We start from the raw sequence: 15,687 nt of genomic DNA, 5'->3' as shown, positions 1-15,687 counted from the left end.
CGTCGGCGCCGAAGATTTTTGTGCACATCCCTATTTGTTAGCCCCTGCTGCCTCCCTTCCTCCCTCCCTAGCTGCCTGCTTCTCTTCCCGTTGCTGCCAGTAGTGAAGAGCTGGCGTCGGGCTAATGACATCACCCCCTGGCACATGTTGCCAGACAGTGACATCACTAGCCCGTGCACCAGTTCTTTACTGCTGGCTGCAATGGGGAGAGAAAGAGGTGCGCAGCTGTGGAGGCAGGTGGCCCAATTGAACGGCTCTGGCCCCACTGCTTGCATGCAGGAGGTTCCAAGTTCCCTCCCTGGCAGCATCTCCAAGATAGGGCTGAGAGAGACTCCTGCCTGCAACCTTAGAGAAGCCGCTGCCAGTCTGTGAAGACAATACTGAGCTAGATGGGCCTATGGTCTGACTCGGTATATGGCAGCTTCCTATGTTTACTGCACATGGTCACCCAGTGTTAGATCTGCCCTCATCTGGCGGTCATCAATCTAATTGGCAAGTGTGCCAGTCACATTCAAAGTGCTACTCAAGTGCACACTGCAGTACATATATAGCCCCTTGCCTTGGGCTGGTTGCTGTGACTCAGATTCTTGGTGCAACTTGTGACCTACCTAGCACAGGGCATGGTCTGAGAGTACTTTATACAGCTGAGCTGCTCTAAGTCTGGTGAATGCATTGGGTGGCCACTTGGAAACCCCAAGTATGCCGCCCAGTGGAGGAGAAATGTGAGAAACAGCATGCCCCTCACATGTAATATTGGGTGGCTTATTGAGATCCCAACAAACTTCCTGCGGCTTTTGCTTGGTCTGCAAAAGAAGGGTGACTTCTGAGTATTCGGTTTGGCTACAGAATGTGGCTGGCAGACATCAGCTTGGTGGGTTATAGCATGTGCAGGTCTGTGCTACTCCATAGGGCAATGCTGTAGTGCACCACCCGAGTGGATTATACACTTGGTTCCATGCTGTAGCCAGGGCAATAAGCCTTCCCTCCAGTTCAGGAGTACCCTAAACTCGGGAGGGGAGCAGCTCTTCCCCTTTGCTAAGTAGGATATGCCTTGAGTTGCATTTGGATGGGGAACTAAATGTAAGTGCTAACTACATGTGAGCTCTGTAGGCTATCCCCTTTACGGCATGGGGCCATAGGAACTTAGGAAGCTGCCATATACTGAGTCAGACCATGGGTCCATCTAGCTCAATATTGTCTACACAAGACTGGCAGCGGCTTCTCCAAGGTTGCAGGCAGGAATCTCTCCCAGCCCTATCTTGGAGATGCCAGAGAAGGAACTTGGAACCTAGATGCGCTTCCCAGAGTAGTGGCTCCATTATCCCCTGAGGGGAATATCATACAGTGCTCACACTTTGAGTCTCCCATTCATATGCAACCAGGGTGGACCCTGCTTAGCTAAGTGGACAAGTCATGCTTGCTACCACAAGACCAGCTCTCCTCTCATCACCTGCATGCAGAGGGTCCCAGCTTCAATCCCTGGGAGCATCTCTAGCTTGGGCTGGGGGAGATGCTTGCCTGAAAGCTTGGAGAAGCCGCAGCCAGTCAGTGTAGGCAATGCTGAGCTAGATGGACCAATGATCTGACTTGGTTCAAGGAAGCTTCCTATGTTCCTAAACGCCTGCCAGAGCCACAGACAGGCCATCCATGCTTGAAGCAGTGGTCGAACCCCATAACTTATGTCTCCAAAGGATACGTCTCCCACCTTGGTAGTCCTGGGAAGTGAAAGCTGAAATGGATGTATGAACTAAGGTCTGAGCATACCTTGTCAAAAAAAAATTGTATTTGCCTAATAAAGTGCATAACTCATTCTCCGTCTAATACTGCATATCCAGAGAATGTTGTGGTGAGGTGTGCGGGATACAAAAGAATTGCAAGGCACCACAGACAAGGAGAAGCCATCACTCTCTGACTACTGGAAAACCTGTTTGAACTCCTCTGATACAACATGCTGATATAAGTGGCGGACATTCAGACCAGGTTACTCAATTGTGCTACTCAGGAGTTACTCCAAAGGCCTATATAATTTCAATAGGACTTGCACTGGGTAATTTAGTCAGTTTGCCAGTCTGCATCTTCAGCAAACTCCTTTCAACTCCAACGAATTGCTGGAGGAGTTTGGTGCTCATGGAACTCCATTACGTGTCAGTGCTTTCTAGTTCTCTTTGATCGAGGGGGCAGCTGTGAATGCACCTCTCTCTGCACTGGAATGCACATCGACTTTGGACCAGGGCATCAGGGTTTGATTGTATAATCCACAGTGATCAGAAATGTTTTTGAAAAGTTGTTTATTTTGCACATGCTGATATAAGTTGAATAACAGTTATACATGCAAAAAAACCAAACCAAAAACCCCGTGGGTGTGTTTGTATGAATTACAGACAGACCTGGACTTAAAATGCTCTGCATTAAGATGAATGGCACTTAAGACTTTTCAAATTATCACCTTGTTTCAACTTTACAACTGTTTCAATTTTTCAACGCTGGTCGTGGGAGGGCTGGCCTCCGCTAAACGGCTGCTGGTGCATGAGCTGGAGGAGGAGGTGACAATAAAAGCTCCGGCACACATTTATTATAAAGACTGGGAGTCCTGCTGGCCGTTGTTGCTGCCTCAGAGATAATGGAGGAAATGGCTGACTCGCCTATCCCCAGTGGAAGGATGATCTGGCTCGCCCTCATTGGAGGCATGAGCGTCTGCAGGACTTTTTCGGTGGTGGGGCAAAGCCAGCAATCCAATACCCCCTCCCTGGGAATATGTCCCATTGAATTCAATGGGGACTGGCTCAACCCAGAGGGGCAACTGCTCCCTCTTGCCCCACCCACCACCGCCCCAGACACCCATGATTGGAAGCTCCCTGCATTATCACTGTTGCTGCTGTTCCTCCTTTTCCAGGTTTAGCTGTGATGGCAAGAGGGGAAGAGCCTGGCCCATTCCCAGCACACACAATACTTCCCCCCAGCCCCACCTCTTTCCTTCCCTGTCTAACCATTCCTGGGAGGAGGATGGAGAAGTGAGCTACCCAGTTGCCACTCTTCCTTCCACGGAAAAGTGAAAGGAGTGAGTGGCGAGGGTAAGAAATCTGCTGATTCCCCAACACCACCACCTCTGCTGCATGTCTGCATATTTGTGACTGTCAAGCCACCAGCTTTGGCTGCAGCAGGGAGAAAAGGGGGGTATCAGGAACCAAACCCCCTTGTATAACATTTTCCTGTCGGAAAATAGGTTCTGAGTAAAGGCATGTTTCACTTAGGATGCAGTTTTCAGGAACCAACTCGCGTTATAATTCTGAGGACATTTTCGCTTATTCTAGATCTCATTTATTTATTTAAGTCATATCCTGCTCTTCCTCCAAGGAGCCCAGAGTAGTATACATGGTTATGCTTATCCTCACAACAACCCTGTGAGGTAGGTTAGGCTGAGAGATGAGTGACTGGCCCAGAGTCACCCATTGAGTTTCTCTCTGCTCCTAGTCCAGTACTCTAACCGCTACACCATACTGCTCACTGCACATGAGCAAGGCTGTCTGCTATCCTTTTTCAATGATCTGGCCTAGTTCACCCTTGGAGAGGACTGCAGAATTCATGCTTTGCATGCAGAAATAAAGATCTGTAGTAGAAGGCCAGAGGCTCAATCCCATTTAAAAGGACTAGGGACAAGTGGTGAGAGAGAGATCCCTGTACCGAAACCCTGGAGAGCTGCTGCCAAACGGACTGACACGGTGGAAGAGAGCTTCATATGTGATTGTTTACCCCAACAGTGGAAGAGAGGATGTGTGTCCCTGGACGGGACACTGCCTAAGACTGCTGGTTTGCATGGTTGAATATGGCCCTATGGAGGACAAAATAAAATAAAATAAAAATCTTGTGCTGCATTCCTGGCCCACTGGAGAGAAGGCTAGGTTAAAACCCTTCTCTGTGGCATTGGTTTTGTTTGCTTTTTAGTTGTGTTTTAAATCCAGGAGCATTCAAGTCTCCTGGTACCAGTCTAAAGTGGCACACTCCAGGAACCGTTTAGTGTTACGACTTCATCAGCATGTGAAGACGAGACCTTTAGACCATTTGTTTACTCTTTCAGGCCTGGCAAGAAATCGGCCTGCTCGGAGTATCTTAGTGATCATTTCATTCTTAGCTAAATAATGTGGGGAAACCAGTTTTCTGTCTAACTGGGTCCACAGAGAACTCTGGTATTTCAAACTCGCAACTGCTCAGTCATGAATCACATTTCTGATTCTTAAAGAGTCGGTCATACTGCCATAATGTTTTCTCAAGTTTTTCAGTGGTCTTGAGGTCTAGCAACTTTCTCTTTTTTAAAAAAGGACAATTCAGGTCCCCAGGCTGCTCGTGAGTCATTGAGGTGCAAGAAGTACAGTATTCCTCTTATGAAGAGAGTAGTTTCCCAAGACACAGGATGTGTCTCACAGGATGTGAGACACAGGATGTGAGTCAAAGGAATGTCAAGGAATCCCAGCTCCTGCCATTCATGCCCACTGCTTTAAAAAACAGAAATCCTTCTGGTCAATCATCCAATCAGGTTGGCTTTGTGAAGACACCTCCAGACTGGGTTCAGCTGTGCTCTGCTGGCATCCCCTTGCCTCATTCTCATAGGTCTGTAGATATGAATGTTGTTGTAAAGGGCAGCCGGTGACTCTGTGATGTACTGACGCTGGTAATAGTTGACTTGGATACCATTTGGCAGTGGTGGTGTCATGAATGTGGTGTAGCCGTGGAAGGAGTGGACTCTGTTGAGAGGCGACGGTGATACTGGGTGGCAGCTATGAATGGGAGTCTTCCTGGGGGGTTGCCTGCTTGGCGAGACGCTGTTGTTTGACAGACAGCTGAACGGATCCGATGGCGTGTGGATGCTTCCCTGGTTGCTGCTGTTGGTGAGGCTGCCTTGGGTGGCGGCAGTGCTCTTGTTGAGCAGGAAGAGCGAAGGGTGGGAGAGCGGCCGCAGCCCCGCGACAGGCTTGGAGATAGCGTAGAGATGCCGGAACTCTTCGTCAAAGAGCTCCACCACTTGGCCAGTGTATTTGGAGAGGAAGTTCCGGTGGACCTGGCCACACAGCCACGTGAAGCTGTGGAGTGGGGAGGAGGAGAAGGTCAAAAGATGGAGAAGTCAAGGAGTCAGCAATTATCAGAAGGCTGGAACCCCTTCCCTCGCAGGGCAGGCAGGACCGGATTAAGACATGCTGAAGCCCTAAGCGATGTGGAGCTTAAGAGGCCGCACAGCATTACAACATGGGTTGGAAACCCCACCCGGGAGCATTACTATTGTAGCTGGAGATGATGGGAGTTGTAGTTCAGCAACTACAGCAACTGTGGAGTACCACAGGTTGGGGACCCCTGAGCTAGACCATGGCTGCACAACTTTGGCCCTCCTGCAGATGCTGGCCTACAACTGGCATCATCCCTCACAATTGGCCCCTGTGGCTGGGGAATGATGGGAGCTGTAGTCCAAAAACATCCAGAGGGCTGAAGTTGTGCAGGCCTGGTCTAAACTGAGCCCCCTTATCATTCTGATAAGCCAAAAAGTATATTTTTGTCTTACCAGAATAATAATGTCTATGTAAGAGTCTTTTCCTCCTTTCTTTCCCAACCAATTATGTAAAGCTTGAAATTTAGTCAGTTTGGGGGGTATTCAGAGGCCCCTCATTGCGTGAGGCCCTAAGTTGTAGCTTACTTAGCTTATGCCTAAATCTGGCACTGCGGGCAGACTAATGTGACTGAGGCTCTTTAGTTTAGGAACACGACAACTAAGGAGAGGACGATAGAGGTTTATAACATACACATGGTGTGGAGAAAGTGGAAGGAGATATATTTGTTCCCACTCTCATCACACTAGAATGTAGGGTCATCCAATGGAAATTAATCAGCAGTAGACTCAGGAAAGATCAAAGAAAGTGGCCGACATGCTGCGCAGCATTATGGAGCTGTTACATTGCCCACCAGGGCTGCTGCTAAGAGACTCCTCAGGGAGTCCCGATGCTGGTAAGAATGGATGGTAGAGCAAGCACTGCATCCACAGTTTTCCACATTCACAATACAGGAGCGTAGTTTGTGCTACTGTCCATGCTTACTAGTGGCTGGATGGAGGGGGCATTGTAAGAAAACAACAAAAAGAACTAGTCTGTAGAGTTCTCTCTTTTTCCATTTATGAAATAATTTTTAAGTGCCAAAGATGTCCACCAATTTCAAATGGGTTTCCTTTATTACTCAACTAGGGGTTCTCAGCCCTGCATGCCCAGATGCTATTCTACAACTCCCATCATCCCCAGTCTCGGTTGCCTTTAGTCTGACCTAAGCAATTGGTTACCACCTTATGGCACAGTGGGGAAGCAACCTGCCTAGAGAGCAGGAGGCTGTTGGTTCGAATCCCTGCTGGTGTGTTTCCCAGAATATGAGGAACTCCTATATCGGGCACAGCAGCAATATAGGAAGATGCTGAAAGGTATCATCTCATACTGCACGGGAGGAGGAAATGGTAAACCCCTCCTGTGTTTTACCAAGAAAACCACATGGCTCTAGGAGTTGACACAGACTCCTAGAAAGGCACAACCTTTCCTTTCCAAGCAATTGGTTAGGAAATGGCCTGTATCAGAACAAGAGAAGAGCCCTGCTCGATCAGACCAAAGGCCCATTAAGTCCAGCATCCTCTTTCCCTCAGTGGCCAACTAGATGCTTCTGGGAACCCCACAAGCAAGGCTTGAAGGCAATAGCCATCTTCCACTTTTCCTTCCCAGCAACTAATAGTAGTGCTCCTGAATCTGGAGGTTCCACTGATGCATTTCCCCCCAGCCTCCTTTGCATTTCTGCAAGTAAAGGGCCTGAAATGCAGATGTCTGGGATATCCCTGAAGGGGCCTGAATGTTTTTCTCACTGCTCCATCTCCATGGCAATGACCTGGATCCTGTTGAACCAGAAGAGGAAATTTGCTGTTCAGCCTTTTACTGTCTCTGCTCATTTCTACCATATAGCATTTTGCGGCTTGAGGGGGGATTTGAGTTTTCTGCATAGTTTAGCCCTGAAGAAGGGAACGAACACACTGGAATGTTTGGAATATCTGCCAAATATTGCTTCATTTTCAAGATAAAACATGTGCATTTGCTTTTTTAAAACAAGGGTGTGAAAAAGATCTCCTCAGCCCAAAGCTAATACAGTTTCATTAAAATCAGTTTCTGGGAGATAAACCTACCTGGAGTAAGTCCAGGGTTTGTTTCTCAGAGTACACCCAATAGCCTTTTCAATCGCGTCCCTCACTCTATATGCAGATTTTGAAGCTTGGCTATTTCACTACTAAGCCCCTCAAAGCAGTGTTTGTGGGCATCTGTTATACTTTTAGATTAAAACTCCTTGCAACAGCTTGTCTTCTCTTTCTTTGCAAGAGTTTGGGCTGAAATAAATCTGTACGGAGGGAATAAGCGAACAGATATATTCTGTTTGGGCTGCAGAACGTCCACAGCTCAGTGGTAGAGAGCATGAACTTTGCATGCAAAATGTGTCATGTCAGGCTGGGAAAAACTGGGCTGCTGCCTGTCGGTGTAGAAAACAGTGAGCTAGATGGTCTCAGGCTCTGACTCAGCATCAGACACCTTATAATATGGCCATATACTCTTAAATGCATTCAATTGCTAACATTCTGCGCAATGTGAACACCATCAACGGAATTGTGTGCCAGGGTAGCTCAGCTCCAGTATAATGTTGCGCTGATGCAGTTGAGGAATGGTGCGCAACAGACACAGCAACGTGAGTAGGAGTCGGACTCCTACCACCTGTGCTGTTTTGTGCAGAATGTGAACCAGTTTCTTCGTAGCTGTTTTAAATAGGTTTGCTTGCAGCATAACTGCCTTGGTTCGATCTTTCTAGGTTGTACCCATGACACAGAAGGGCATATTCCATTCCACTGATTTCAACTGTGTTTGTGAACTGATGCACAGGCCATTGGTGCATCTGGATTCTCTGCACCAACTCTCCAGGGTTTCTGACATGGGTCTTCCCCGGCCTTGTATGGAGGTGCCAGGGCTTGAAGTTGGGGCCTTCTGTATGCAAAGCATGCGTTCTGCTACTGAGTCATTGCCCTTCTGGGTCAACATACTGTGCAGCTTCCTTTAACCTTAATCTTAGAGAGCACCTTCTTCTGCATGATCTCCACTGCACGTTAAAGTCATCTGAGGAGGTCTGTCTCCAGTTACCACCGGTTTGTCTGGTGGTGACTCAGAGGCGGACCTTCTCTGTAGCTGCTCCTGGGCTGTGGAATGCACTCCCAGCAGAAATCTGTAATCTAAGTTCATTGCTGGCCTTCAGGAGAGCCCTTAAAACCTATCAGTTTGGCCTGGCCTTCCAGGGTTTTTAAATTGTTGTAACTGTTTAAAATTGTTTTAAATGTTTGCCCCGGTTTTCTAAGGTTTTTAACTGTTTGACTGTTTAATTGGTTTTATCCTGTTTTTATAGTTTTGATTTTAATTGTTAACTGATTTTAATTTTTTTTATTCTGTTGTAAACTGCCCTAAGCCATTTTTGGAAGGGTGGTATATAAATCAAACAAACAAACAAACAAACAACCAAATGTGCTTTGGTTCAAGAGGTTAGTCCTGCTTCTAGTTTTTCAGACACAGCCGATTTCCCTTTGGATGAATGCTTATCCATTAATGCATACAAGCACTCAGTCCATACGTTGACAGCTACCTTAAGTTTAAACACAGTTCTTGCAGTTGTCTCTTGCTTCAAGAACTTTGTCAAACCCAATCAGCTTCCATATAGTTGGCAGCCATAGGGTGTGGTGGTAAAGACTGAGCAAGCCTCAGCTTGGATATGCATCAGTTAGTGCAGGGCCATTGCAGAGGACTGAAATTCATAATTAACTTTTGTGGTGTGCATTGGACAGCCTCTTGATGATGACTTTATTCCCTGACAGTGCTTCCCCCAGCGCCCCACTTAGAGCCTGTCCTGTAGCTACCCACTTCTGAAGGACAAGGTACATTTCCATTTCAGATTACTAGGAAGTCAAGTCTGAGGCTGGAGTCCCCGCATAGCTTTTATCCTTCAGCCACCAGATACTTAGATGCTGCTGTTTCAAGGTGGAGGCACTGACTGAGCAAAGTTGAGCTGGGATATCTGTTTGATACTGAAGCCAGTTGGACAATATGTCCAGTAGTCCCTCAAAGGCACACGGAGAAGAGGTGGGCACACATGTATGCCCCCCTCACCATGATGTGCTACCATTCTGCCACACAACCGAATGGGGTGGTTAATCCAAACGGCCCCTTGCTGAACAATTTAGATTCTACCAGCATTTAAATCATGCTGCGAGGAGTATTTCGATCAAACTGCCCTCCCTTGCAGTGATGTGTCAGAACGAGATGGTATATACTGGGTGGGGGAGGCACACGTGCCTATGCTCGTCCCATGTCATTCCAAGGGCCTAGCAGATCCATCACCTAAACTGGCCAGTTATAAAAGTGTGCGTCAAGGGAGACCCACCACTAGCAGGCTGCAATAAGTCATTCATTCAACAAATGATCCTGTGAACGCAAATTGCTCATGCATGGAGGAGGCTGTTTACTGAATCTCTGCAGGGAAAGAGGCCTGTCATGCTCTTTATGTCCAGGAACGGCCAGGCATTGTAGAGGCTGGGTGGATGCTGCCACACACCTGCTGCTCACCTGGAAGCAATTTCTCCTCTCCCAGGAGAGCAACAAACCAACAGTCAGGTTTTTCCTTCCTGAAAGCTGCAGCCCAAGAGACAGCCTGAGCCTTGAATCAAGCCCTGTAAGGAAAATGCAGCAGGTGCACTTACCTGTATGATCCAGACAGCACATATCTCCAGTCTGAGATGATGAATTTTTCTTGGATTTGCCCTGAGAATTTCCGACCTGATTTGGCGCAGTAAACCTCCCCAGTAACGCTTCGCACGGAAATATTCTGTCAGATTATGAAAGAACATCAGATGCATTTGTGTCATACAGAGAGCCGGGCCAGCTGGGAAAGCTTTTCAAGGGGACAGTAATTAGCAATACCTTGAAATGATTCTCTGGGACATGCAATTTGTCACACATCTCAGTGAAGAGTTTCAGGTTGCTGTGGTCAAGCAACAAGTAGACAAACACCCTCCGCTTGTTAGCAGCTTCTAAGACATCACAGAATATTTCTGCATCTGTGAATACATCCATCAAAATGGCCAGTACCTGTGAGGAAAGGGGAAAGGGCTGTTGGAATATATCAGCAGGATGTAGAAGGATCCGAGATGTGGGTTTTCCAGAAAATTTTGAACTGGAAAATTTTCCCATGCAAATTGCCCCCTCATTTCCATCAAAATTGCCTTCCCCCACCCAACAAAAAAGTACCATTCACATTTCCCTGATGTCCCAAATGGACTGTGATCAATTTGGCATGTTATTTGACCTCTTCAAACAACAAACACTTCCATCATATTTATTTCCCCTCACTATTTCTCCAAAGTTTTTCAAGGAGCCAAGTAGAGACTTTAGAAATGGAAAATTTTCCATGGAAAAATAAAGTACGGGAAAAATTTCCAGAAAAATTTCCACCCCACATCTCTGAGGAAGATTGGTCCCGTTAAATACTACTACTACTAGATATTTATATACCACTCTTCAACCAAAGTTCTCAAAGCGGTTTACATAGAAAAATACATAAATAAGATGGTTTCCTGTCCCCAAAGGGCTCACAATCTAAAAAGAAACATAAAGGCAGATACCAGCAACAGCCACTGGAGGGATGCTGTGCTGGGGTTGGATAGGGCCAGTTGCTCTCCCCCTGCTAAATAGAAGAGAATCGCCACTTTAAAAGGCATCTCTTGGCTCAGTTAGCAGGGGCCCAACAGCACAACAGATAGATGGCCAACAGCACAGTTGAGAATGAGCTGCTGTTATGTTCTTAATGGTAGTTAACATGACGGGCAGCAGTAAGTCAGCAGGAAATGGGGTGTGCATTTGCAAAGAGCTTTTAGCATTCCTGTGCCAAAGGCTTTTTGTGCAGCTGAGCAGTGTGGAGTAAGAGAGGGAGTGATTTTTACATATCTGCCCTTGCTGCAAAATATCTTCCCACTTGCATAAATGTGTGTATGAGGGTTGTTCAGTCCTTAGGAACAGATTTAACCCCCCCACACACACAGCTTGGCTGTGCAAAACTCCTTCAGTAAAGGGATGCAGAAGGCTCTTTACAAACGTGCACCCCTTCTCTTGCTGAATTACTGCCATGTTCACATAGAGAACTATCCATGCCAAAAACGGTGTGGCAAGCTGGGCTTGCCTTGGCTTGGTGGGTGGCCACCAGTGTTTCCTGTAACAGGAATTTCCAGACTTTGTTGACTACAATTCCCATCATCCTCAGCCAAAGGTGATTGCAAATGGGGATGATGGGAGCTGTAGTCAACAACGTCTGGGAATCCCTGTTACAGGAGACACTGAGGTCATTCACACATGCGAAAACTGTGCTCTACCTGGGTTTGGGAGCTGTGTGTGCTCCCAATTTTTGGTTGTGTGGAAGCAAGGTAAGAGGAAAACCTGGGTAGAAGTGATTGTGTGGAAGCAAGGTAGGAGGAAAACCTGCTACTTTGCTTCCACACAATCACTTCTACCCTGGTTTTCCTCCTACCTTGCTTCCACACAACCAAAAATTGGGAGCACACACAGCTCCCAAACCCAGGTAGAGCACAGTTTTCGCTTGTGTGAATGACCTCACTGGTGACTAGCCCTTACATATTTGATTCAAACCCCATACCTGACAGGTCTTGTTGATGCAGCGGCGTATGATGTCTCGAATATTGCTGTTTTTATCCGTCTGGAAATACACCGTGGCGCTTGACTTCTCTTTCAGGTAGGGCTTCTCTGCGGAGCTCCATGAGTGAAGGAGAGCTGGTTCGCTGCTCTCAGAGATGAGAGGGAAATAGGTTCCTGACTGGAGTGACCGGCCGTCATTATTCAGCCTTGGCCCTTCTTCTCCATCAGTGTGAGAGTCTCTAGCATAGTAAGGTTCCTTTGCATTCCTCCTGATGTACTGAGCTTCCACCGACGACAGGAAATCCACTTCTCCCTCTTCCTCCAAGGCCTTGAGGTAAGATTGGACCCCGCCATCCAAGAGGGCATCAGTGGCAAGACGCACACTCTCATTGTGACTAAAATCCATTTTTACCAGTCGGAATGACCAGTTCTTGACGTCCTCCAGCCGCCTCCGAATCTTGCCTACATGTCTGGATCTATTCATGATTCTTCAGTGGGTTTGTACAACTAGAGTGAAGAGCTGGATCTGGCGTGCTTCTCGTCTAGGCAACAAAGAAAATAAAAGAAAATTACCACTCACAAGCTGTGTAGGGTGGGGGACTCACATCCAAGACCTGGATGTGCGATGTTGCAAACTCTTTTGTCAAGAGCATCAAAATTTGTTAATGAAGACACACAACTCTCAATACCTGAGGCTAATCATCCCAACTGTCTCCCTTTCTTTCAGAGTATGGGTGGATACCAAAAAAAAGAAAGAAAGAAATTAAGCAAGCTTAGCAAATGCACTTCAGTAACAATTATGCTCCAGAGGGCAGTCAGGCTTCAAGCTGATCTGTTTGCTAATCTCGAAAGCTACACCTTCTCCCCAGGGCCAGGAAATAAAAATTCAACTGCTCATTATCCAATTTCGATTTCATCATATATTTCCTTCACCCTGTAATTCAGTATGACAGGGCAAGAAATTACTCAAGAAAGGACAGTATTATTCAGACAAAAGCAAAAGCATTTCTGAATATCACTGGACAGCTTAAGAGACCTATGGGCTTGTCAGACCTCCTGCAAAATTAATGGAGTTGTAAAGACCCTGGCTGACAAACTGAGCCACAAGTGGATTGCAACATAATGTTTGCGCAGTTGCACAAATGCGCTCTTGCGTAAGTGTAAAGATTTTGTAAATGGAGTTGCGTGACAGTGTGGCCACAGGAAATAATGGCTGTACTGCCATACAACTACATCTGTGCAATTTTGGCACTGCACAAGAGCACCTTTGTGTAACATGACATTGCACAATAAGTCAGCCCCTGTTGAAGAACATAAGAACAGCCCTGCTGGATCAGGTCCAAGGCAGCCCATCTAGTCCAGCATCCTGTTTCACAGATTAGCCCACCAGATGCTCCTGGAAAGCCTACAGGAAAGACGTATGTGCATGCCCTCTCTCCTGCTGTTGCTCCCCTGCAACTGGTATTGAGAGGCATCTTGCCTCTGAGGCTGGAGGTGGCCTATAGTCACCAGACTGACAGCCATTGGTAGACTTGTCCTCCATGAATTTGTCTAAGCCCCTTTTAAAGCGATCCAAACTAGTGGCCATCACCACATCCCATGGCAAGAAATTCCATAGATTAATTATGCACTGTGTGAAGAAGTACTTCGTTTTGTTGGTCCTACATTTCCTGGCCTTCAGTTTCATGGGATGACCCCTGCTTCTAGCGTTAAGAGAGAGGGAGAGCAATGTATCTCTGTCCACTTTCTCTACTCCATGATAATTTTTTATACCTCTGTCTCCTCTTATTTGCCTCTTTTCCAAACTAAAGAGCCCCACGTGCTGCAGCCTGGCCCTTGACTCATAAAGAAGGTGCTCCCTCCAGGCCCCGATCCTCTTGGTTGTCCTCTTCTGCACCTTTTCCAGTTCTACAATATCCTTCTTAAGGTACAGTGGCCAGAACTGTATGCAGAGCTCCAAATGTGGCTGCACCATAGTGCAATTTCTATTCACTGGCACCAGCAAGGTTTGCAACGACCATCTCCCTGCAACCCCTGAGTAAAGCTGTAATATTGTGCTGGAATAGTAATTATGACACTCAGACCAGTGAAGAGAATGCATATTTTGGTGGCAGAGTCCCAGGTTCAAACCCCAGTGTCTCCAAGTACAGTCATTCCGCCTGTTGTAGTTTCCCCAGTCATGGAATTTATTTATTTATCTATCTATTTATTTATCTATTTATTTATTTAATACATTTCTACACCGCCCAAAACGCAAGTTCTCTGGGCGGTTTACAAACAATAAAAACAGCCAATAAAAGATTAAATCATTTCAACAATTAACATTAAAAAGTTAAAACTATTAAAACACAATTAAAACAGTATCTAATTAAAAGCCTGGGTGAACAAATGCATCTTGACTGCCCTTTTAAATGTTGTAAGAGATGGGGAGACTCTTATTTCAGCAGAAAGTGTGTTCCAAAGCCTCGGGGCAGCAATGGAGAAGAAGGCCTGTCCCTGAGTAGCCACCAGACGAGCCGGTGGCAACTGCAGACAAACCTCTCCAGATGATCTCAGTGGGTGGTATGGTTCATGGTGATGTGTTTAGAAATCCAAAGAAACTCCATGTTTGCCCAGAATACCTCATTCTAACTTAAAGTAACCCCAGCCCAGCTCAGGGACATCACTGCCTCTCATGATTAACGTCATTATCTCTCTCCAGCTAAATTGTATCTATGAAACTTGCTAAGACAGCTAAGTTTCCCACTGTAACAAAACAGGATCTAACCAAATAAGGAGTAATCACCAGATGAACAATGAATCATTCACATGTGTACTAGATACTTAGACCACCATTTTATTGCCATGTATACTGTGTCTAGGGTGTCAGCATCATTTAGATTGTCTGTATAAATGTAAGATGCACCTGCAACCAAACTGTAATCGGTTTGAGAACATGAGCCTATTGATTACCTATTGCTGACTGCAGAGCAATAAACCTCAATTAATAATTCCCAATCTTTGTGTCTGACTGATTGGCTAAGTGGACCCAGGAACGAGCCCTATCTACATCAATGGCAAAGAAGATGTTATCTTAAATACCCAGGGCCCAAGCTGTTTAGGGCTTTATAGGGTTGGATTTGAGTATCCGCAACTGGGAAATTGTGATCACCCACGCCAACGGCAATCCGAGTATCCGCGGTTTGGCAGCTTAAACAAAAAGATGTTTTGGGGGGTCATTTCTGGGGGTCAGGGGGTGATTTCATCTATCTTTTACTGGTTTTTGGGTTTTTTTTGTCTTTTTGCAACTGCAATTCCCCTAACCCCTAACTTTCAATGGCTCTCCAACTGCGAATTTGCCAACCGCGAGGGTTCCGTTCCTGCAAACCCTGGTTGGCAAGGGACGACTGTACTCCAAAATGGTCACGACCCTTTCTGCTTTATTTTGTTTGTTTATTACATTTATAAACCACCCCATCCAAAGGCTCTGGGCGGTGTACAACAAGTTTAAAAAGACACAAAAACACAGAAGGTCAAAAGGTGCCTAAAACGTTCACCATGCCCATGTGCACAGTCTCAGAAAACACATGCACACTAGGATATACTGCAACCTTTTCTGTGGGTCCACATTTGCTCAATTCTTGAAGGAGAACTGCATAGAATGTGATTTCTCAGCAAACCAAACAGCCTCCCAGCCAAGTATGGCGGCTAGCAGCAGAGGCTTGGTTGTCCCATTGTTTTTGCATTCCCCGCTGCAAACAGCAGAAACAGGTCCCCGCTGGGATACTGTACCTTGGCTGGTGGGCTGCATTGGGCTTGATGGGTCACAAATTGTGCAGAAAGGCATAGTAGTCCGACAACCCTAATCCTGCAACAGTCCCGGTAGAGAGGGGACTTAGAAGAGCAATAGAAACAGACCTTCTCTGGTACTTGAACGGAGGCAACAGCTGTTGAAGGCTATTTGGTTGCT

General features: G+C 46.5%; 1 protein-coding gene across 1 annotated transcript; it reads right to left on the bottom strand.

Moving 5' to 3' along the window:
• Positions 1-4,519: 4,519 nt before the first annotated feature.
• Positions 4,520-15,532, bottom strand: FAM83A (family with sequence similarity 83 member A). The gene is made up of 5 exons (XM_053250538.1): positions 15,510-15,532; positions 11,740-12,280; positions 10,014-10,181; positions 9,794-9,918; positions 4,520-5,075 (listed from the first exon to the last, which is right to left on the bottom strand). The coding sequence occupies exons 2-5, from the start codon at positions 12,220-12,222 to the stop codon at positions 4,520-4,522; spliced, it is 1,332 nt and encodes a 443-aa protein (XP_053106513.1). The 5' UTR covers positions 12,223-12,280; positions 15,510-15,532.
• Between the last annotated feature and the right edge of the window lie 155 nt (positions 15,533-15,687).

This window comes from Hemicordylus capensis, chromosome 4, assembly GCF_027244095.1.
Source record: "Hemicordylus capensis ecotype Gifberg chromosome 4, rHemCap1.1.pri, whole genome shotgun sequence".
NCBI lineage: Eukaryota > Metazoa > Chordata > Lepidosauria > Squamata > Cordylidae > Hemicordylus > Hemicordylus capensis.
The sequence above is the reverse complement of the archived record's forward strand: the minus strand, read 5'-3'. Positions and strand labels throughout refer to the sequence as shown.

Coding starts and splice junctions, on each gene's coding strand:
- FAM83A (XM_053250538.1), bottom strand. CDS start 12,222: ATGAATAGATCCAGACATGTAGGCAAGATTCGGAGGCGGCTGGAGGAC. Junction 9,919..10,013: donor TCCCAGAGAATCATTTCAAG/GTATTGCTAATT, acceptor ATAATCTGACAG/AATATTTCCGTGCGAAGCGT. Junction 5,076..9,793: donor GTGCTGTCTGGATCATACAG/GTAAGTGCACCT, acceptor CCCACTCCACAG/CTTCACGTGGCTGTGTGGCC.